The 24210-nt window shown below is 36.3% G+C and overlaps 3 protein-coding genes across 3 annotated transcripts; all 3 read left to right on the top strand.

Moving 5' to 3' along the window:
* The first annotated feature begins 5048 nt into the window (after positions 1-5048).
* On the top strand, positions 5049-5651 carry LOC128865926 (uncharacterized). The gene is made up of 2 exons (XM_054106344.1): positions 5049-5401; positions 5468-5651. The coding sequence occupies exons 1-2, from the start codon at positions 5058-5060 to the stop codon at positions 5586-5588; spliced, it is 465 nt and encodes a 154-aa protein (XP_053962319.1). The 5' UTR covers positions 5049-5057; the 3' UTR covers positions 5589-5651.
* A 3564-nt stretch (positions 5652-9215) lies between these two features.
* LOC128866899 (uncharacterized) lies at positions 9216-13432 on the top strand. Its single transcript, XM_054107940.1, has 3 exons — positions 9216-9267; positions 12433-13066; positions 13146-13432. Exons 2-3 carry the CDS (start codon positions 12675-12677, stop codon positions 13264-13266), a joined length of 513 nt encoding a protein of 170 aa, XP_053963915.1. The 5' UTR covers positions 9216-9267; positions 12433-12674; the 3' UTR covers positions 13267-13432.
* Positions 13433-15114: 1682 nt separating this feature from the next.
* On the top strand, positions 15115-23809 carry LOC128866439 (uncharacterized). The gene is made up of 2 exons (XM_054107174.1): positions 15115-15638; positions 23409-23809. Exons 1-2 carry the CDS (start codon positions 15418-15420, stop codon positions 23665-23667), a joined length of 480 nt encoding a protein of 159 aa, XP_053963149.1. The 5' UTR covers positions 15115-15417; the 3' UTR covers positions 23668-23809.
* The last annotated feature ends 401 nt before the right edge of the window (positions 23810-24210 follow it).

Genomic DNA, 24210 nt, shown 5'->3' on the forward strand with positions numbered 1-24210 from the left:
CGCGGTATTCGGGGCGAATTCGACGAATGCGATCAACAAACGCTTCAAACGCCGTGATAGAAAATTGTATTGACGGTTTGGCCCGTTAGCACGAGTTCCCTGAATGCAATTCCCTTGGAATCGTTAAGGCTAATGCTTGTATGAAGCAAATTACCTTTGGAAAGGATCGGAGATGTAAATGCAGAGAGGTCGGAGTTAATAGTCGATTGTTAGTCTTAGGTTGCTCTTATTGATGTTTGAAAGTATTGTATTCTTCATATCTAAGAGAGGATTACCATTTTTTACACAAAGGGGCTTATATCGTTGCATTTGGTAACACAGTTTTTAACGGCATGTGCGCAGATGAGAATACGTTTCTTCATGCCCCGCTATTGAGTTTTATAAGAGTTTTCCGATACGATTTTCGTGAAGTACCTTACTAAATTAAGCTAATTTTAGAATTAGTATAACTCCAGGGCCTGCGAAAATAATAGTAGAACAAGAGTAGTAAGAACTCTTGCTTTTTTGGTAGCTTAAGTGGCAGGTAATGAATCGTGGTGGACTTATTACGAATAAATATTATATGTATATATGCATATGGATCTATCGTAAAACCAATTTCAAAACGCGAACTATTCTCATTTATGTGGTGCCTGCAAAATAAGAAATTAACCTCTGGCCTATGTAGATCTTGGGTAAAGATGAATGTAGAAGAACTAGGAACAGGAAAACCCACTTGGTAACGACTTTAATAACGTATTTGGAATGATCATTATCATCATAGCATCACAGTTCAGGGTGAACCATTGCTTCCGTTACAATGCACCTCCACGTCACTCGGCCATCGGCCATTTTCGTTTGACATCAGATATGCCCATAGCTCCAAATTTGAAATGATCTCTAGCTGATAAAAAGATACAAGTGGTCCCGTTTGTTTGGCTAATTTGGTTCGCTCGATAGACCTGAAGGCGGAAAGCTTTAACTTTCGTTTCGTTTTTCCTGCCATAACTCAGTAGATATACGATATTTTTCAGTGGAAATCTACAAAAGAAAATATGCAAGATTTTCAGTTTTATGAGGGACGGTTTTTTTGTTTTTTTTTAAATGATAGCAAAATAAATACTACCCTGTGATTTATGAAACGTATGTTACTATATACATACCTATAGGGAAGAGGGAAACGGCCAAAGATCTCCAGCCAAATAAATTTTTTAAATTGATTAATTCCACATGAAAAGTTCGCTTCGGGCTCTCATTAATGGAACAATTAATTTAAATAAATACTATTAAACATATTTCCCACTGACACACTGTGTCTATACGACAAGTTTTTAAAGCTCTCCACAGGGGGAGCTTTATCCAATATTGCCACCACATAAATGCATTGTGGAAAGTCAGCGTATTTCTGCGTTGTAAAAGCTTTACTAAGTACCAGTGGGCTCTTGACAAAATAATCAGTTGTAACATACATATTTGTGCTTGCACATAGTTTTTTTTTAATGTGGTTTTCGACAATAATGCAAAATCTAAATAATAATTGGAGAGAAAAAAAATGTTGAAATGTGAAGAGTTTGCACGTTCAAAAGCCTGCAAATTTCACTTGCTTCTTGACTAACCAACCAATGCAGAGTAACAATGCAGTCTCATGCTGGGCGAGATTTTCTCTCAAAAATACAAGACGATTTTTCAGAAAACATGTATTCAAAATTTTGCCTTCTCACTTTTTATTTTATTTTTGTTAATTAATTTAGATTGATTCAAATTTTGAATTTGAATTATTCTATTTGTATCTTAATTTTTGCTATAATTCTGTTCTGAGGTAGTTGACTATGACTGATCGTTCGATTTGCTATTACTTCATTATAGGTCTCTTTATCATTAAAATTTATTTTCTACTTTTTAGTTCGATTAGCAATAAAAGCGTGTTTTTTAGTTTTTTTAAACTATTTTTTATTTTCTACTTTTTAGTTCGATTAGCAAAAAAGCGTGTTTTTTAGTTTTTTTTTTAAACTATTTTTTATTATGAATGAAAATTATTGTTATCATTGCAGTCAGTGAATTAAATTCGTGTTATATTTAATTCCTTTCTTATCGACTGTGAGTCTAAAGCTATGCAGTTATCGGCCGTGATAAAGAAGTAATCGGGATGAAGAACTTATTTCGTGGAAACTGATTTACAAGAATAAAAAAAGATTTTTACAAGATTTTACAACCAAATTCACCTTACTTTTTGCCCACAGGTAAAAAGAAGAAAATATTAATCCTGGCAATCCTAATAAAGATAATGGAAAACTTTTATCAAATTATTGCATTGTCATCGGTCCTTGATAGGTGTGCAAAATTTCAAGTCGATCAGATTTTTAGAAGCCATGAAAATTAAGCTCAAAGATTCCGTTACATGCATACATACATACATACATACATACATACATACAACCCGACCTAATAAAAGAGTGTTAAAAAAAGATTTTTCATTTTACAACCAAATTCACCTTACTTTTTGCCCACAGGTAAAAAAAGAAAATATTAATCCTGGCAATCCTAATAAGGATAATGGAAAACTTTTATCAAATTATTGCATTGTCATCGGTCCTTGATAGGTGTGCAAAATTTCAAGTCGATCAGATTTTTAGAAGCCAGTGAAAATTAAGCTCAAAGATTTCGTTACATCAAAAATACATACATACATACATACATACATACAACCCGACCTAATAAAAGTGTGTTAAAAATAGCCTCAAGTGTATCTAAGATATATATAAGGTATAGCTCTCTGTCTCTCTTTTTCCCCTACGTTATATCTTTTTTCTCTCTCGCGCAACGAAAATGCCCAAAACGTTGCATGGCCTTGAAATTTTACTCTCCATTCTCGCTCGTCCATCTACGCCTAAGATGTTCCACTTCAATAAGTAGTATGAAGTAGGACTTATTTACCAATAAAAAAGACAAATTTATTTACAAGAAATAATGCTATCATTTGCTGATGAGAATATGAAACTTTTATGCAAGATAATGACCCAAACCACCCCTCAAAGTGAGTACGTGAATAGGCTTTACAAAATAATGCAAAACTTATGGACTGGCCATGCCAGTCACCCGACCTCAATCCCATTTAAAACCTTTGGGAAGATTTAAAGAAGCAAATCGAGAAAGAAACATTCAAAAATAAGAAGGAGTTATGGCAAAAAATCAAAGAACTATGCAATTCTATTCCCACAGACACTTTATGTAGGATTATAAATTTTATACTAAATTGAAAACAAAAGGTCATTGACAATTATGGTGTACGAGTACACAATGGTTGATGTGTGCCACAAGTTTTATCCGACTCCGAACTGCAGATGATTTTTAATGAGGAATTTTTCCATGACACAAATATAAGTACTCGGAGATTTGCCATTGCCTGCCGAGGGGTGACCGCTATTAGAAAAAAAACGTTTCCTATCATTTGGTGTTTCGTGCACGGACATTCCAGCCTGAACGCTTTCGAATGGTAGTCACGCACCAACCAATTCGGCTACGGCAACCATCAAGGCTGAGGCTTGCATTAAGAAAATTGTCTTTGGAAAGGATCGGAGACGTAAATGCAGATAGGTTGGAGTTAATACTTGATTGTTAGTCTTGGATTGAAGACATTATTGGAGTTAAAAATGGCTATTTGATAAAGTTCTGAATTTACGTTTTTTCCGCTTTGGTATAAGCTGCGGTGTTTACACACAGATATGAAATTCGAGTTCACCAGCCAAGTAACACAGTCTGGAAAGAAACAGGGACGATGCAGCACATTTACCACGGAATAGTCATATAAGCAGTTTAAAGAAAAAAAACTACAATTAAAACTAGAGAGGCGTGAATACATAGACGGTCTCTCGATCGCAATCAAATATGCATTCGATCTTTTTTCGACTGTTTAAATTATGTCAGGAACTAAACAGGTGGCGTTTGGAATCAATGAGTCGTTAGGTTGGGCTGCTTGTTAAATCTATTCAATTACAATATTTTTAAAATATGATAGTGTTTTATGGTGGTTTGAATATCTAGAAATATATACTAGTTTTAAAATAATTTGTAGAATCGTTTGAGTGCAAAACTTTTTTGTAATGATGTGAAGCATTAAATAATTGGTAAAAAATAGTAAGTTCAAAACCTTTATAATTTAGTATAACACAGTGAAAGTTTCAAGTGATTTTGTAGTCATTTGTAGTCGTTATAGTGATTTTGTCGTCGTGGAATTTTGACATTTGTTTTTTTTTTTTGTTCCTGACGGTATTGACGGTTTTCTTCTATATAAAAGCCTTCCGAATATGTGCCTTATATGGACGAAAATTCTCAACATCATATGAAAGGAAATTGTTGCCATAAAAATGTATTCTCAGCAGGTTTCGAAAACTCTGATAAAAAACTTAAGAAATGGTATGACCATTTTTTCTCTATATTTTTTTTTTTTAATTTTCGTGAATATCGTGAAGTACAAAGTGTGGATCTTTACATGGTATAAATACATCTACATGGTCTATAAAAACATACAAAAATTAAATACAAGAAAAAAAACAGTTAAAAGTAAAGTAAAAGTAAAAAAAGTCTTATCCCCAAATATTCGAAAATCGCACTTTTAGCTACAAGAGCAATTATGACCCCTAATTTAGATTCTCTATCATGCATGTCGCTTGCATCAAGGACGATAGACTCAAAAATCTTTTCACCATGGTTTGCATGGCGTTAGGGGAGTTATACGAGTACATTCAAAGCTTGCAATGCTTATATAACAACAAAAACTGCGTATGCAAGCTGAGACTCCCCATCGCTGCACACTCACTCCATTCCACTCGATTCAACTCTGTTTACCTACAACTACGCATACTGAGTGAGTACTCATTTCGTTTCTCAAAAAATCTGCTCCAATCTCATTGAATCAATACTTTATGATCACCTCCAAAGAAATACTCAATACTTTCAACCAAGTTTAGTTGAATGGCGGAATGTTTATTCATTTCAGTTATATTTGGTATTGGCCCATAAGAAGTACAAACCTATCACAGTTCAATTAAATTTTGTTTAAACAAACTGCCTGTGCAACAATGTGTGACAATAAGGATCTCGTCGAAATTAATTTGAATGCTAGCAATCCGACAGTTGGCGTACAGAAATCTAGCTACAGCAGCAACATGAGTTTATTTCGTTTCAAGGAGAGCGGCCGTGGAAGTGCAATACCCTACAAGCAGAGTCTGCCTGCAAATGCCGAAAGTGCGCCAAAAAATGCTGAGCTGAAAGCGATGCGTAGTATATTCGGTGGCAGCATTGAATTCGTGTCCAATAGCTATCAATCGCCCACAGATTTGGGCTGCTTGCGGCAAATGTATTGTCCCGATTGTGAGCAGCGTTTGCACGTGGATAATATCAGTTATGATCGCTTATTGCATTGGTAAAGTGGTTGTAGGAAATATTTGGCGAAAGGTAAAATTAAAAAAAAAACAATTTTTATTTTCAGTTGCCTGCCAGTATTTCCATTCAAGTGTCTATTCAAACGTGTCATTGAACGCCGCCAAAGTGGAAACAAAGTTATGTGTAAAAAATGTGGTGGCAATTTGGGTTACTGGAAGCAAAAGTGAATTGAAAAAAGAGCGCATTAGATGTATCGAGGGAATGTCGATTGATTTGACTTTAGTGTTAGAAAATTGAGTGCAATATTTTTTTATAGAATTAAACAACAATTTTATATTTAAGGCAACTATCAAAATTTTTATAAAATTTAAAGCAACGTAAAATGTAATGTTTTTGTTTCGTTTTTATTTTCCATAATTAGTATTGGTTTGGCATTCGAGACAGAGTCTTTCAAATTCAAGTTTCCTTCTTAGCGTTGTTTTGTTTTAACAACTGTCACATCTCCATGGTGCCTCTTACGATGGAAGTTTAGTAGAAAATCTATTGATTTTATTTACTATTGAATAAATTTATTGAAATGAAAATGGTGAGTCCGTGGATATTCTCGGTCATTTTGGCACTCAACAGAATACGAAATTAAATGACGGTATTTATATCGGATATCTTCATGGACAAGTCGACGGAAAAGACACTCACAAACCTTAAGTTCGCTCTCCCATTGATTTTGAAAGGTCCTCGTCAATGATCGCATGCACTTGTGGAATAAATTCTGCAGATCGCGCAGTGTAAGCACTTTCCTCGTGTTTTTTGCGTTTTGCAACAGATTTTGCATCGCCGCCTGATGCATTCAAATCACGGCGAATTCCTTATGAACCAGTGAATGGGAGCACTTAAGAAAATTCGTGATTTTTAAATCGACGATAACTGCATGCCTCTTCATTTCTTGAGAGTTAAGTTGTAGTCCTCCATGTCTTATCTGGAAAAGAGCAAAAAAAAAAATAATGGTTTCGGGAAGTAATACCCACATATATGCATGTTCTCAAATAGAATATGCAGCCTGTTGGTTGGTTGGTTGCACCCTGTAGTTAATAAAAAAAATTTGAGTCGACTAGTTTAGTTGGAGTCAGTTATTTAATGTTTAGAGTTACCAGAAAAGTCGTCCTAGATATTTAAGCGTATTATTATTTCGGTATCTTCTGATTAATTTGGTTATATAATATGACGTGATATTCAAGTCTTAATCTTTCCAAAGATTTGATTTTAAGAAAATATTGCTTTTTTTGTTTGCTTGTCTTTAAGTATCTAGGACGAATTTCCCAGCAACCCTGCATAAGATAAGGAAAGAAGAATACTGAAATTTTGTCAATGGGACGGCGCTCACAGCAATAGGGAATATCGGCAACCACCACACGGCAAATAATTTTGCTTCTCAGCATTACAGGGTTTACTTAGCGCCCACAATTCGTGTATTTCATAAAAAAAATAGCTTGATAGTTTTGCTGAAGAAATCATCACCTCAGACAAAATTGATATTGTTTGAATTTGCACGTAAAAAAATCAATTCTCTGTGTTATGCATTGCAAAATGCATACCAATCTATTGATTTTTTGGCAATTTTTCGTTGACGGTTCTAGACTTTTTCTTGCATACTTTAAAAATTCGAACCTGTTCTTCGTATGAGAAAATGCTTGATAACTTAGCGAAAAAAAACATTTTCTAGTTGCGATTGCCACTCGGCAGGCTAGGTAAACCTCCGAGTGCATTTATGCCATGCAAAAATTTCTCATGAAAAACCGTTAACTTTTCGGATTCGGCTGAAAACTGTAGGTCGCTCCATTTGTAGAACAACATCAAGACTCATACCACAAATAAGAGGAGGAGCGTAAGAAGTTGAAAGTTCTTTTGAAATTGAAAATAAATTTTTTTTTTGTGTAAAGTTTCAAGCTTTTTATAGCGTTATATGGTTCTACAACTACAACTATGTAACTATATTTTTATAAAAAAATAGTGGTGTGCTTATAATTTTCCAGCAGGGTGTGTAAGAGAAAATATCGTCGGGGTACGAATGAATAGTGTTTAGGGCGAGTATAACTCTGGTGCTACTTTTTCGTGTGAATGGGGGTGTGCTGGTGTCACTGGGTCCAAATTTGAATCTGAAACCAATGCCTCGGTAGGTAGGTGGAATTTAGATACCATTATGAGGCCTCCAACATGCAGATATCTTCAGCCAAGCAGAGCTGTTTATATAACGGAGAAGGTTGATAGGTTGTTAGCAAACGACGAGAAAACGTGGACAGTCAATTAAATTAAATGAATCAAATCAAATTAACTAGTCGACAAATTAAATCAATAAAATGTTAAATGAAGAAAATCATTTTCTTCCATTTTATTGATAAACTATTTTTTTCCTAGTAAACCTTGATTCACACATTTCTTGCGGCAAGCAAAGTTGTAGTTTAGATTTTCCATTGGAGGTACTGCTGAGACTTAAAACTGCAGACTTGAGAAACATCTTAGGTTTCGACTCAACTTTTAGACATGAATATTAATTGGTAATGTCAATTAAAATTATTAATTTCAATTCGCGGATATACTGCTCTTGTTAAGATAATTTTTAATAGGCAAAATTCGCCACAACAAGGACTGAGAAATTCCAATCAGATATCATGTGATAAGATCTTATAATGAAATCATGTTATGGAATCGTATGATGAGATCATGTGATAATATTGTATGATAAGGTCATAAAAGCAGATCAAATGATGAGATCATGTGATAATGTCGTATGATAAAGTCATATAAGAAGATCAAATTATGAGATCATGTGATAATATTGTATGATAAGGTCATAAAAGCAGATCAAATGATGAGATCATGTGATAATGTCGTATGATAAAGTCATATAAGAAGATCAAATGATGAGATCATGTGATAATATTGTATGATAAGGTCATAAAAGCAGATCAAATGATGAGATCATGTGATAATGCCGTATGATAAGGTCGTATTCGGAGATCACAAGAGAGGTCATGCGATAAGATCGTATGATGAAATTATATGATGTAGTCTGAAGTTAGTTTTCAGGAAACTTCAAATATTTCTTATTTGCGCGAATCTAGCAAAATTAATACGTCATGTTCAAAATAACTTAAATATATTTGGCAGGCAGATATGAATATCGAATGCCGATTTTTTTTATTTTTTGTATATTTGCCAAGCGAATCTATTAAAGGTGGTATCGGTAAATCAGCTGATTTGTTTTTTTTTCTTTCGCCGTGCCCATGTGGCTTTCAGCCCAGAATGAAACAAAGCGGATTCATTTTTTGTTTTTTACTTTGCCAATACTTTTCTTTGACAATCAAACGTAAAAAACATCGTTGTTGCTCTAGTGCTATCATCTTTACTGAAAGCGCCTTGTATATAGGTCAAACACATTTTGAAAGTGCGAAAATATTCCTTATTTGAGCCGATCTGGAAAAATCATTATCACCAACGCGCTCAGCATATCTTACATACCAGTGACAGATATCTGCGATATGTATGTCCCATTTGTGTGTTATCAGAGTGAAATTAGTATGGCAATGAATTATTTCTTGATTGCTTTGTCATTGCTGCTGTTGTTGCCCACCTTCGGTTTTTTTTTGTTTGGCTAAGCGCTGCAAATGTGGGTCAACCGGCAGCACGCTGGACACTTTAACTGTAATATTCAACAAAGACAGTATTATTTTGCACGAAATATCTGAGTACTTGTTATGAACTTAAAAATTAAACTTTTTTGGCAATGAAATGCAAAATTAAGATGTTAAGTGTTCATGAGTGGGTGCTGCGAAAAATTAAAAGTGATTTGAAAAAAAAAAAGCAAAAATAAATAAAACAAAAAAATGAAAATGGCAATATCATTAAGTGGTAATTACAGTTCTTATGTATGGTGTCAAGGTCTTCTAAAAAGTATTTTGAGTGAAAAAACCTACTTAGCAGGCAATAAAATGAATCTTAGCCTATGTAGAAAGAGTTGAGCTACATGTAGTTTAAAAAAACAATATGTACTGCAAATAGAAAGCTTTTGAGAAATGCTAAAGCAATTTCTTGTGTAAAATGTAATCACGAAGAAAATTGTTATGAAAAATTTAATACGTTTGCGCCTAAGGCTGTTTTTTGGGATTCTGTATCACATATCTCCATATTTCCATAAAAAATATTGATTTTTACTTACAGACTTCTATTATATATATATATTATTATTCCTACAAGCAACATAGGACCGTTATATAAATAATTCAATTTTCTCTATCTAAAGTTAGGGACTTTATCTCTCTCTAGATCTTGTTTTAGGCTGTCATTTCGAGCTCGGTCTGCCTTTTTCAGGTATGTGTTGGGCGTCCTGGCCTACGGCTACTCTGCGGACTTCATTCAATGGCCATTTTCGTTACATAGCCCGATGGTCTATAGACATATATTGAATTGAGTAAATTGATAAATTGAAAATTTTATATTTTGAAAATTAATTGCAATGTTTCTCCCAAAAGTTTGTAAAGCTGACAAAACTTACTTTCCAAAAGAAAAATGTTTCTCTTTAATTTTGGTGTTTCACTGAGATTTGAACCTACGTTCTCTCAGTAAATTCCGAATGGTAGTCACGCACGAACCCATTCGGCTACGGCGGCGCACTGGTTTATAGATACAGATATAATAATTTTGCCCATATAATATATATAATATAATAATTAACCCATTCCAAAAAAAATCGGAATTTCTATTTCTTCTATTCCGATGGTAAATGTACTCAAATAAAATTTATGCAGTTTTCGTAAGACAAGTTAAATAAAAAGCCTAAAAATTTAAATATCATTTTTCATTTTTTCTTGTAAAAAAATTACTGAAAATACCCTAAATTTTCGAGCTCTAGACCATCGGGACACTTTTCGAACCTGTTAAACAGTGGCATCTGCGCATGTCATAGAGAATGTGAAGATCCCGATACCCCAATAGTTGACGACGGAATTCTTGTTCCGCTATCCGACCATGACGAGGTGAGAATAGCGATAACGCGGCTAAAGAACAACAAAGCCACGGGCGCTGACAGACTGCCGGCTGAGCTATTCAAACATGGCGGCGAGGAGCTGGTAAGGTGCATGCATCAGCTCCTATGCAAAATATGGTCGGATGAAAGCATGCCTGCCGATTGGAATTTAAGTGTGCTCTGCCCAATCCTTAAGAAGGGCGATCCTGCAGTCTGTGCCAATTACCGCGGGATTAGTCTCCTAAATATCGCCTATAAGGTTCTCGCGAGCGTATTGTGTGAAAGGCTGAAGCCCACCGTCAACCAACTGATTGGACCTTATCAGTGTGGCTTTAGACCTGGAAAGTCTACCATCAACCAAACATTCAGAATACGCCAAATCTTCAAAAAGACCCACGAAAGGAGAATCGACACACACCATCTTTTCGTTGACTTCAAAGCTGCATTCGACAGTAGGAAAAGGAGTTATCTGTATGCCGCGATGTCTGAATTTGGTATCCCCACAAATTTAACACGACTTTGCAAGATGACGTTGCTCAACACCATCAGCGTCGTTAGAATTGGGAAGGACCTCTCCGAGCCGTTTGATACCAAACGAGGTTTCAGACAGGGTGACTCCCTGTCGTGTGACTTCTTTAACCTGAAGTTGGAGAGCATCGTACCAGCTACAGAACTTAATCGCTCAGGCACAATTTTTTTACAAGAGCGTACAATTGTTGACGTATGTCGATGATATTGACATCATCGGCCTTAACAACCTCGCTGTTAGTTCTGCCTTCTCTAAACTGGAGAATGAGTACCTCCTTCTGCGCAAGATTTTTGGACCTTTGCACGAGAAGATCTAGCGGCTACGCTGGCTGGGTCATGTTGTCCGAATGGATACAAACGCTATTCTGTGCGGTACCAGCTGGTGGTAGCAGAGGAAGAGGAAGGTCTCCTCTGCGTTGGAAAGATCAGGTGGAGAAGGACTTGGTTTCACTTGGTGTGTCCAACTGGCGCCGGTTAGCACGACAAAGAAACGATTGGCGCGCTTTGTTTAACTCGGCCAAAATGGCATAAGCGGTTATAGCGCCAGTTAAGAAGAAGAAGAGAGAAGAATGCCCGTGCATCAGCTGCGCGAGCGGCTTCTTGTTAGTTGGTTGGTTACACTTCGAGTACCGGACACTGTAGATACGCCTTGTGTAAAGCTAATCGCTCTGTAACTACTACACTGCGGTAAATAACTGTAGGTCAGGGCCTTAGTGACTAATTGTGCCAATTTATTTGTTTCTTATTTAATTTAAAAAAAAATTTTACAAAAACATAGTTCAATCTCCTACAAAAACTGCCTTGATTTTTGAAAATTATTTTTGGCTGGTGATCATCTGCATTTTCTCCTTATGAAGAATGCTGTAAATCTTTTATAAGAAGAAAAAAGCCAACACAGCCTGCAAAATATTTTGTAAAAAATGAAAGCGAACTTTGAGCTTTTTGAAACTTGCACTTCATTACATTACTACAATTTAATGCGCATACAAGAAATTTTTCTAAATATTCTAGTTAGGCTTAAATGGTTGCCCAAAGGGTGAGACCTTAGGGCGAAGATATCAAACTCTGGTTAAAAAGTGTGATATTTTGCTCAAAATTTGTGTAATTTTTTTTAATTATATTGGAACTTGAGTTTAAATGGATTTTGTAGGAGAATGAACCAAATTTTCATGAAAAAATTATTAAAATTCAATAAGAAACAAATAACCTGTCAAAACTTTCCAATAAGTGCCGCTGTGCTATAGTTATTTAACGCTGTGTATTTGCATTAAAATATCAATATTCATTGGCGTATGAATAAAATTGGCGCAAGTGAATAAGTATGTTTCAATTTTCAAAAATATTAAAATTTCTGTATTTCTGAACAAACCAGTTTCCTCCTTTAATATTTATGAGCTTCTGATGGCTGTCTCACCATACAGTGCAACACTAAAAAATTCACTCACATTTGTATTTTAAACACTAATACAAACATTCCTATTGCTTTTCGCAACCACACTCACTCTCCTTTCCCGCACTTACAGATTGCTCAGCATTATTGGCTAGTGGCGGTTAATCTCCGCGCAGACAGTTCGCTTTACTCATTCGAGCAACAAAGACTGCCACAGCTGACAGCTAATGTGCGGATTAGTTGACGATTTGAAACGTCAAGTGGAAAGTAGAAGAAAGAATTATAACGAATTTGCCGTTTATTGTTTTAACCAAAAAGAAGTGAAGTGCTAAAATCACAAATATTTAAAAAAAAAAAAACTTTAAAAATCACAAAATGCATTCACAAATTGAACTGGTAGACATTAGTTTAAGCACACCGAATACACCAAATACACCGAACACGCCAAGCTCACCAACGCAACGACTGGACCAGGCAACTGGTGCTATTTTAAATTATATGTTGGGTGATACTGTGCGTGAACGTGATGAGGAGGAACAGGATGCCATTGTGGAGGAGTCGGTAACTAAACGCAAGCAAACACGTACCGCTTGGCCGCCAGCGGCTCCTTCGGCGAATGATGGGAAACCACAACTACGTTACTTTGCCGTCGGCCCGAGCACCTACCAAATACGCTGCCCGTTGTGCAAGCAACGCGCCGACACAGAAACGGTGCAAATGGCTGGCATCATGGGACATCTCAGTTGTCTGCTCTCAACGCTATCCTGGTGCGTATGAGTGATTTTTAGTGTACCGAACGGCAAATTGTGTTGGAAATTAACTAATTTTTTTCTTTTATTTCCACAGCTGTTTTCCTATATTCTCACTATCCTTCGTATATGTCTGTCTGCAGAGTCGTTTGAAGAGTAAACGTATGTTCTGCAATAGATGTGGCGGCCATTTGGGTTTCTTTTGGCGACCAACTTGAAAAAAAATATTTTTTTAGTGTTTTTTTGTTTTTTAATATATATAATTTATGGGTAGGAAATAAGAGGTAATTTTAAAAATATTCTTTTAATTTTAATTAATTATTGATGTGTACTAAGATTTGCTTTTATAATAAAAAAAATACGTATATGTATGTATATCTACAATATATGCTTCCTATTAACGTATATTGCTTCGTTACCTTCGAGTATGAGCTCAATTAGGTTATTGTTTATTTTTATCTCCCTCTGTTTCTTTTTGTTCTCAAAAATATTCATACAAAGATACATATATGCATAAGTGTGTACATGATCGCGCTGCCACAAATCTATTTTCACATGGCAATGCGCAGGGAGGAGTATCAGAAGAAAAGAAAAGCAAAAATTGAAAAGACGGCTGTTGTTATTGCTTACTTGTTTGGGCATTTTAGTGAATTCCAGATTTTTAATTTTACTGTCTGAGGAATGGAAATTTGGACACTTCACTTAATTCAAAATTAAAGGCGAGAAACGCTTGTACAATTTTCAATGACTCAGATACTACCAGAAGAAGGGATTCGTCGTAAGTATTATTTAGTTTCTTAAATAAGTCTTAGAGAACCAACTTCTTGTGAGCTACAATAGAATTTAAGGTAAGAACTTGACGGTCCTGGGTTTGAATAAGAGGTTGCTCCATGCCACACAGCTTATCAAATAATCGATCTGTGAATACTGCGTTTGGTATTAGTTTTACCAGCCGACTTTGTTATTTCAAATGGTCCCCGCAGAGCTCCGGTGGGTTGACTTTTATGGGATGACGTTAAAGATCCATGTTCTGCGGAAGACGAATGTCAGCCGTTTGAGAAATAAAACCAGTAACTGTCAACGTTACCTTGGAAAATTGGGTCGATAGTCCACCTTGGACTAATGTATGGTCGAGCCAGCCAAAAATTTCCTTAATAATTCACACACAGCTATTCGACTTGTTCGTGTTGGGAAAGCTTATAAATGATTCTAACGTTTTGGCATTCTAACGTTTTTTGCGATAATTTCTTTATCACTATACGATTTCTCAATCACAGCTGACTATCTCGCGAAACTTGAATTGCACAGTGTGAGAAAATGGGACGAAAAAAAAGCAACGATGCGGTAAAGTATTTATGAAAAAAGAGGAGCTATAGAATATTGGGCCATCTGCCAATTTTGTCCCTAAATGTCGAAATTTTTTTACATTGTATTGAAGTTTTCCTAATTTGGTCTCAAGGCGATCTAAATATTTTGAAAAAACTCGCTTAAAGCTTTCTTTAAAATTAACATAACCTTAAAGACAATATAATAAAATTTGTATGCTGTGTATGCTATTTTTTAATCTGAAAAATACAAAGTTTGAGCGCTCGATAGAGACTTCAAATGTTCTACAAAAATATTTTGCGTAAAATTTCAGCACGGGCTTTCTCAGACGAAAACAGTGTGCGATAACGGACAAAAGTACACCATTCATTTTTTTCTAACACTATTAAACCTATCATACTAACTCTCTTCTCCTGTTGCTCTTGTGCCCAGATGTGCGGCCCAGACGCTGTCAGTGCTCTTACGCATCCACAAAAAGCGTCACAAGTCTAAAAGCTAGCAAAAATCAGCTACGACCACTCAGTTAAATACTCAAATACCATTTGGGATGGCGAATGTTCTCAACTCGCCTTACCTATACGTTTGTTTGTACATATATACATAAACATATACACATAAACATACACATATGCATGCTCAATAATGCCATCGCTCGCCATCAACCGCACATACTTGAGTGCAAAAGCGATCAAAAAAGCCAACCAAAGCAGCAGCAGCAGTAGCGATGATGGCAGTAACGACAGCGCCAAACCACACCAACAGCAATAGCAGTGATTTGCAATTCGTTTCTCAGTTGATCGCTTTGCTTTGACGGTATTTGAAGCGAAATTCGAAAATTCGTGCTTTGCTTGAATGTTGTTCGTCGTGTCGTGAAAATTTGAATAAAAAAAGTTAGCAAAAAACAAAACAAAAAAAATTTATAAAAATAAAATCGTAAAAAATTGCTGAACTGTCAAAAAATCCTCCTCCGCACCCCCACCCGCGCATAGCATATGCTAACCCACGCATACAAGTAGATTAGTGCCGCAAAGCAGCTGTCGAATATGGCGATCGCACAATCAACTGTCATTGTCACAATTGACAGCAATGAAGGCATCTTGGAAGATATGACGCCGGTGTTGCCTTCAAATGTTGGTCATTTGCTGGCAGAACCCGTTGATATACAATGCCCAGCGTGCGGCAAGAAATGCGTAACCCGGGTGGAGCGGCAGGCAGTGACGTGTGTGCAGAAATTTGTGGCTGCGATTAATTTTTGCCTTTGTTGGTAAGCAGCTGAGTGCGAAGCTAAGAAGGGAAATAGTGCACAATAGAAGATATATTTTTTGTTTACCAGCGGGAGCTAAATCGTTTTTCATTTAGTAAGCGCTAATATTTTTTCTATTACTTAAAGGGAATAAATTTCGAAAAGAGACCTAATTAATTTAACGGCTGTTTGGATAGAAGTTTGGCCAAAAAATATTCAGCATTGCTTTCAATAAAATTTAAAAAAGAAATTTCCGCGTAATGCAGCAGGAAGTCAGTGTTTTTTTTCAAGTTTTGAACATGAAATCAGGTCTGTAGTTAGTGCAGTGATTCCGCTGTAAAGCGAGGCTCTGAAAAAAATTCGGTTCTTTGTTGGTTAAATTTATGTATCTATTTTACTTCTACATATTTTCCATATTTATTGGGTGATCAGATAAGGAAGGGTTATAGAAATAAAATGATATAAAACAATAACGGTGTGAAATACCTATTTCTGGCTTCATTTTAAAGCTACCATGAGATCGTATTAAAGGATGATCAATTTAGAGATATCTAATTTTAAATTGAAATAAAATAACGATAGGACTATCTTAATTATTTTTTTACAGAACCAATTATGATATTTATTTTTCGAAGATAATCATTTCAAATGTTGTCCGCAATTGCGCTGTAATTCGGCCATCTGTAAACACCAATTTTCAATGATTTGCTGGATGGCTTCGGTCGGTATTTCGTGAATAATTTTATTTAGTACTGTTGCCTTCCAATGCCTCAAACGAAGCATTTACACTTTACATACGCCCACAAATAAAGGACCAAAAAAGTGATGTCACACGATCTTGGTAGACAAACCATTGGCCCGACACGAGAGATAAATTGCTCACCGAAACGACAAACGAAAAGAAATCCATTGTTTCACGGGCTGTATAGCTAGTAGCGCCGTCTTGTTGTAACCAAATCTTGTTTAGATCATGGGCTTCAATTTTCGTCATTAAAAAGTCGTTTATCATGGTGTGATAGCGTTCGCCGTTCACATTAGCGCCAATCTCGTCTTTGAAGAAATATGGGCCCCACCAAAACGGTGGTTGATATGACTGTTCTTGAATGGTTTTGGGTTGCTCTATAAGCCAAGTACAACAATTTTTGCCGCTGAGCCCTCATTGTTCGTCTAAGCGCGCGATGAACACTTTTCACAGAGTGCCGATTTTCGTAATACAATTATACGATTTGCAAACGGTGTTGTTGTTGTTGTTGTTGTTGTTGAGGTGGTTGAACATTTCTTAGCTGAAATGCTCCTAATTAGTGACCAGCACCGTTTTAATACCACTATCTCGTGAAATGATGAGATTTTTTTTGTTTTTTTTTTTTTTTTTTTGTTTGTTGTTTCCAAGTCAGATCCATTTAGTGAGGTCCAAGTATAGGAGCAAATCCTTTATCTCGATGACTGAGATCTCCTTAATTTGCTGTAGGAAAGGCTTACCGAAGGATCGGAGTCGTGCCCTGGCTAGTCCCGGACATTCACATAAATAGTGGAACAGACTTTCCTCGCCCCTTCCGCTTGACAGCTTCTACAGATAGGATTGAAGGGTAGATTGAGTCTAGCTGCATGATCCCCTACTTTCCAATGTCCTGTAAGGGTTGCAGTGATACGTGAAATGTTTGGCCGAGAACATCCTAACAGGTCATTCGTCCTTTGGATTTTATATGACGGCCATGTGTTTTTTGTTGTGATACATGTAGGTATTTGCTTCCATCTTCTTTCGGCTAAAGCATGATAGTGTGAAGCTATGGATGCTTTTAGTGTGTTCAGTGGGGTGGAAACTGCCTAGTGTTGAGCCCTTTCTTGCTAGCTCATCCGCTATCTCATTGCCTCGTATGTTCCTATGACCGGGAACCCATATCAGGGTAATTTCAAGCCAATGGCTGAGCAGTTTTAGCTCCTCTCTACACTGTAGGACCAGTTTGGATGAAATGTAGTTGGAGTCTAAGGCCTTAATAGCTGCTTGACTGTCTGAGAAGATAGCTACTCTTGCACCAACTACCTTGTAGAGTTCTAGGGATTTGCATGCTTCTCTGATCGCTAAAAGTTCTGCCTGGAACACGGTGGCATAATCAGGAAGACGAATTGATTGAGATAGGTTGAGTGGCTCCGAATGGAAGCCAGCTCCCACACCACAGTTCATCTTAGAACCATCGGTATAAATTTCGATATCGTGTCTTCCAATCACCTCTCCTTTGCTCCACTCGGCTCTCGGTGGAAAACGTACCGTAAAGCCTTTCTTGAAGTTGAGGTCGGGGACTGTGTAGTCTGATCCGTTTTTGAGCAGCGGGGGTCCCTGTAGGAGGATCTTGCTGTGACCGTACGGCCTTGTTGTCCAGCTTCCTATGTCTCTGAGTCTCACCACGCTGCAAGTAGCTATTGTTTTAATGTGTAAATCTAATGGCAGATGTGTTAGTACATTGAGCGCTTCAGTAGGACTGGTGCTAAGCGCTCCTGTAGTTAAGATACACGCTGTTCTTTGTATCTTGTTCAGCTTAGTTTTGTTGTATTTCCTTTCTGTTGCAGGCCACCAAACTAGTGCCGCATATGTTAGTATTGGCCTTACAATGGCTGTATAGGACCAGTTGGATAATTTTGGTTGGAGACCCCATTTTTTCCCCAACATTCTCTTACACGTGTAAAGTGCTATATTCGCTTTCTTTACCCTGTACTCTACGTTGGACTTCCAGCTGAGTTTGGGGTCCAGGATAACCCCTAGGGGTTTTGCCTGTTTGGTTAGCGTGAGGCAAACGCCGTTTAGTTTTGGGAGATTAAAGTTTGGCACCTTGGTTTTCTTGGTGAATAGCATCAGTTCCGTTTTACTTGGGTTTACACTTAAACCACAGTCCGTGGCCCAATTGCTGAGTAATACCAGAGCCCCTTCCATAATCTCACTGATTGTGGTTGGAAACATTCCTGAAACCATAAGCACTATGTCGTCCGCATACGCCACCACTTTAATTCCTTTTTGGTTAAATTTGGTGAGGATGTTGTTGGCGACTAGTAACCATAGCAGAGGGGATAAGACTCCTCCCTGAGGGGTTCCCCTGTTGACAGAGCGTTTTATCGTGCTGCTGCCTACCTCACCGATGATTATTCTAGTTTTGAGCAAGTTCTCTATCCATTCGTTGAGACCCATGTCTATGCCTAACATGTTAAGAGCCTCAATTATAGATCTTGTGGTAACATTGTTGAAGGCCCCCTCTATGTCGAGAAAAGCGACTAGTGAGTATTGCTTGTATTCTATGCTCCTCTCAATCTCACTTACAACCTCATGAAGAGCTGTCTCTGTGGATTTTCCTTTGAGATAGGCATGTTGAGATGGTGAAATCGTTGAGTTTGTAATCTTTTCCCTGAGATATACATCCAACAATCGCTCGAGAGTTTTGAGGATGAAGGAGGATAAGCTGATGGGTCTGAAATCTTTCGCTGTATCATGACCGCGTCTACCAGCTTTAGGGATAAAGATTACCTTAACCCTCCTCCAGCTTTTTGGTATGTGCCCCAGCGTAAGGCTTTTCCTGAAAAAGACCTCCAGCCAAGGAATCGTCGTTTCTCGAGTGTTCCACAGCATGGTTGGGAATATCCCATCTGGACCGGCTGCCTTATATAGTTCAAAGTTTTTTATCGCCCATAATATTCTATCTTGGGATACGGTGTTGAGGCGTAAGTCTATTCATGATGAAATGCCAATGAATACTGACCAAAATTATGTAGGATATTTAGTTTAACAGTAGCCACGTCAAAAATCCTATTGGAAAAAGGATCAATCTGATCACCCTTTATATCCTTCAAATGGCCTTCTCAGACTTGCAGCAGTGCTTCAAACAAGTAGATCGCATTGCTGTTGACTCGATCTAATTCGGTGGTCTTATTCAGCAATAGCTCATCTAAAGTGATTGGCTTGCTAGCGTAGATTATTGGTCGAAGGGCGTTAAGTAGTGATGGACACCGTTTTCAAAAAATCGCTTCTAGACTAATCGCGCTCTCTTATTTTGTATTTAGGTTTTAAGCCATTTTAAAACCGAAATATAAAAATTAGTACAAAAGAAAATAATAAACAAAAACACACATAAAACTAAAAAAACATCGATATCGAATTAACCTTTTCGCTACATCTTTTTATTGCGCCATCCAAAAAATCCAAATTTTTGTCTGAGTATTTATTTTAGGACCAATAAAGGTACAAATAAATTTTTTTTTTATATTTTTTTTGTTAAGTGCTTTGTTTTTAATGTTGCCATATGGCAACAAATATTTTGTATTGGTTTCAATCGCAAATAAATTTCTTCTGCAATCTAATGCAAGTTAACACCTTTCGAGAAATTTGTTGCCATATGGCAACAAGCTTAGTTGTAAAAATTAGCACAGCTTTTAAAAGCTGCGAGCGAAAAAATATTTATATGCCAAATGACAGATTGAACATTTTTCTATATACTTTATTCAAAAATTGTTAAAAACATTTGCCCAAAATGCCTCAAAAATCTAAAAATGCAAAATACAAATTTCAGAGTGAAGTGCTATATGCCAGAAGGCTTTCTTTAAAAATGTTCTATTACCGATATATAATGGGCGGTTATTATTTATTTTATTTCTGTTTAACCATTAAACTTAAATTTTTGAAATTATGTAACAAAAAAGTGGATATTTTTTACAAGAGAGTGTTGACGGCCTTTTAAAGTTTACTGTTGCCATATGGCAACAATATCACGAAAGGGTTAAATCATCAACAATCGACGGTAGAAGATGTAGCTAATGGATGAGCAAAAAAAAATATGAATAATCACTTTCAAGTGTTTGGTACGTCATAAAATAAACAATAAAAATCGTATCTCGAAGATATAAGAAATAATTATGTTACAATGAGCAAAAGTAAAATCGATTTTCGGAATTTGGTTTAGAAGAAAAACAAAACATCCCTAATGATCGCGGCGTCATTTGACGACCGTTTGCTACGAGAAAATCCAGTAATATAACTTCCTCATCACAACTTTGACCATTGCGTTGCTTGCATTTACTTTTTTTGTTTTAGATGACGCCCATGAGGAGGAAACTTTTCTGAGTACTGCTGTACCGGCACAGCAGTGTGCACGACTTGTTCGCTCTTAGCCACACCTATGTAGGTATTGAACACCTCTCCACTACCTACCACTCTCCCCGCGGAACTGCTAAAAAGGGGGACCGGTTAGTTCAAAGGCTCCCAATTATTGTTGACGCCTGCGAAACACTACGCTTCTTAGGGCGTTATGAATCTGCGTTACATGTACGCAGATACTCTTTCAGTTATTAGCTGATTTCAGCATGAAATCCATAATATATTCTCCGCTCAAAATTTTAGAGGTTTTGGGAGCATATCCTGGGCATTGGAGCATGACTTATTCAAAATCTTTATCCCTCTCAATGCAGTTTGGGCAGTTTGGTGAACTGACATGAACAAATCTATGGAAATATTTTCTAAATACCCTATGCCCTGAAAGGAATTGGGTTAGGTGGTAGCATGTCCCCCCGTGGTTCTTTTTTAATTCCGTTATAAGAATGCGTATTAGCTCAAGTGTCCATCTAACGACCTGTTCCACCGATCGTGCTAGGGGGCAGTAAAGCCACGCCTTTCTTCTTCAGCGATTTCGTTACGCATTGCTCCATCGCCGAGTTCGAACAGCCTTATGAAAAGTCTCTTCATTTCTTTAGCCAGAATGTCAACTGGTATTAGTCCTGCAATAACAAATGATGCGTTATCAGAAATTGTTCGGAAGCCGCAGATAGTTCACAAAGCGCTTAGTCGATAGACGGCTTGGATGGCAAGTAGCTCCACAGCTCAGATGTATCGATGTTGTCAAAATCTTCAACTAAAAGAATAAAGATCATATATATCTTTAAAACCTAAAGATCACATTAGTGTCTTAAACCAATTTACCATAACAAAGCGCAAATGAGTGAAAGCTTCCTCATCCCTTAAAATAAAGACGTAAACTTTGAAAATTGCTATACACGCATACATTTTATCTATCCCTTCTACCAGCATTTGTTGTCCGAATTTTGTCATTTTGGAAAAAAAATTATTTTGTTGTACAGTTTAGTTGAACGGTTGTCGTTTTATTGCCAAATGTGAGTACTTTTTGAACAGAAGCCACATAACTCAATTCACAAATCGAATTGGGCGAATATTGGTTTTCACCACAGAAATAATTCAATGCAGACTAGTAAAAATAAAAAATAATAAGGAAAGTATTTACGTAACTTATAGTGTTAGCGCACGCCATATTTAGTAAGCCATAAATTGATTTGCATACAATGCAGGCAACGCAAAAATTAATCGGATATGGTTATCGAACGAAATAAGTGGGCTTAATACACTCAAAAAAAGAATGTTCAAATTTCTACTTCTCCTTTTACTCAAATGATTGTCTGGCGAGCTTTAAAAATTTCAACTTTTCAAAAGTATTTTTATGTGTATTGTATAAATTTCTTGGTCGATTTCTAGCACTCTGACTTACATAGAGCTCCATTACTATTAATGTTGTGAAAAAAGAAAAAAATAAATAGATGATGGCAGAGGAAGAGGGTATCGCTCTTCGAATAACCCATGTTATTATTATTATATAATTATATCCTATGGTTCGAGGGAGGAACAAGGAGACATCGGTTTCTGTAATCAGGTTGTTTTAAGATTGGTACGTGATTTGCCTACCGTAACCGATTCTGGTGCTGGAGCTGCCAGCTGATCCTCCAGACAGGGGTTTAGCTGCCTGGCTGGCTACAGAATTTCCTCTGCGCAAGGTTTTAAGGTTATGCCGCTTACGATCGGACGTTAGAGCATCATTCGTTTTAAACAGGAGATACGTGAATGTGAAGTTGACATTAGGGAGGGATAGGTTATGTATTCGCGTCAGCAATCCCATTTTCTCATTTTAAGTTGTTGGTTAATGGCACCCTCCATATGGGTATTGATGAAATGACGTCAGCTCATGTTAAGTTGCACCTACGCCCGAAATATTTCACTTTTCTTTTTTTGCTTAACACGAATTTTACCCGGATAGTTTTCGCTCATTATAAGGCCGTCTGTTTTGTCTCGAGCAGTACTCCTTGATAAAAGTGTCTCTTATTGGATTGAACCAAGAGTTTCAGTTTTAGCAGGTATACTCTCTACGCTGGCGTTCTGAGTAAGAAATTAGATTTTGTAGATATGCTCGTAGAAGTTCCATTATCAGCTCATGTAGGTGCTGTCAGAGGTCTTTAGTGAACGCTGTAATGCGTTTCCTTTCTTCACTCTCACTTGAAGGTACTTTGAGTGTTACATTAGCCTTTGGTAGGAATGGTGGGACTGATGGGGATGTTATTCGACACGAAATGGATCTATGTTCCTTCACTAGTAAAAATTCACTATTTTAAAGCCCCCAACGCTTTTTTTTGTTCTCTTCTGAAGTGAATGTAACCAGAATAGTGTGTGCCTCCAAATCAGGGCTTATTATATTCTTTCAAACAAAGGACTGCAGGGTTCAAGTATTTTTTCGAAAGATCTAACTATAAAGAAAAACTGTTTTGTATTTCATATACATACGTAAGTATGATGCACGCATCTTCATTCCTAGGCAAAACTATTGTGTGCAATTTTCCTTAAGCATTTATGAAGTGGACCGCGCAATTATAATAAAAGTAGTTTGCATTGTTTACATAAAATTTGCTCCAATTATTACACAAAATGTATGCCTTTATAAATTTGTTTTAATTTGTTTAAATTTTTGTACTCTGAAGCAACCCCATTAGCTGGTGCGGCCGACATGACGTCAATCACTATTGCAGCGAATGTGGGTGCTATATTGGACGCTACATAACGTTGAGTTGGTATAAGAAGCAGCTGTTCAAAATGCAACGATCGGATGTGGTGTTCGAAAATAAGTGGCAACGTTTTAGAAAGGTCGAAAAGGAAACACTTGACAGCAAAATTCTCGCGAAACAGCAAGCGAGGGAGTTGACGAAATTGAAGACGACAACGAGAGAGACGAATGCTTGAAATTTATTGGGTTAATATTTATTTTGTTTTTCACTTTTATTTTGAAATTTTGTAATTTTATGATACGTAATGTAATAAAAATTGGTTACTACAGATATATTTTTTTAAATTTAATTTAGCAAATGGAGTAAAAAGGGAAAAATCTATATATCTATATTTCATTTTAAGATTTTTGTAAAACTACAATACATATATTTTTTATTTTTTTTAACAGAAAAAGTTCTTGTCAAATAAACTTTAACTATTTTATTTATAATTCTTTTTTTCATTTTGACTTAATTTTTAAGTTTATTTTTATATTTAATTTAAATATTAGTTTTACTGTTAATTTGAGTTCTAATGTTTTTTCTATTGCGTAGTTTAATTTAACTATCTAACTTTAGCTTTATTTTGAATTTGGAACTTTAATTTAAATTTCAATGATAATTTTGTATTTTGTTTTTAATTTTTAAAATTTATTAATTATACTTTTTTATATATTTATAAATTATACAATAATAATAATTATTATATTAAACAAATTATATGCAATTGATTTATCAA

This window comes from Anastrepha ludens, chromosome 6 (genome assembly GCF_028408465.1).
Source record: "Anastrepha ludens isolate Willacy chromosome 6, idAnaLude1.1, whole genome shotgun sequence".
Lineage (NCBI taxonomy): Eukaryota > Metazoa > Arthropoda > Insecta > Diptera > Tephritidae > Anastrepha > Anastrepha ludens.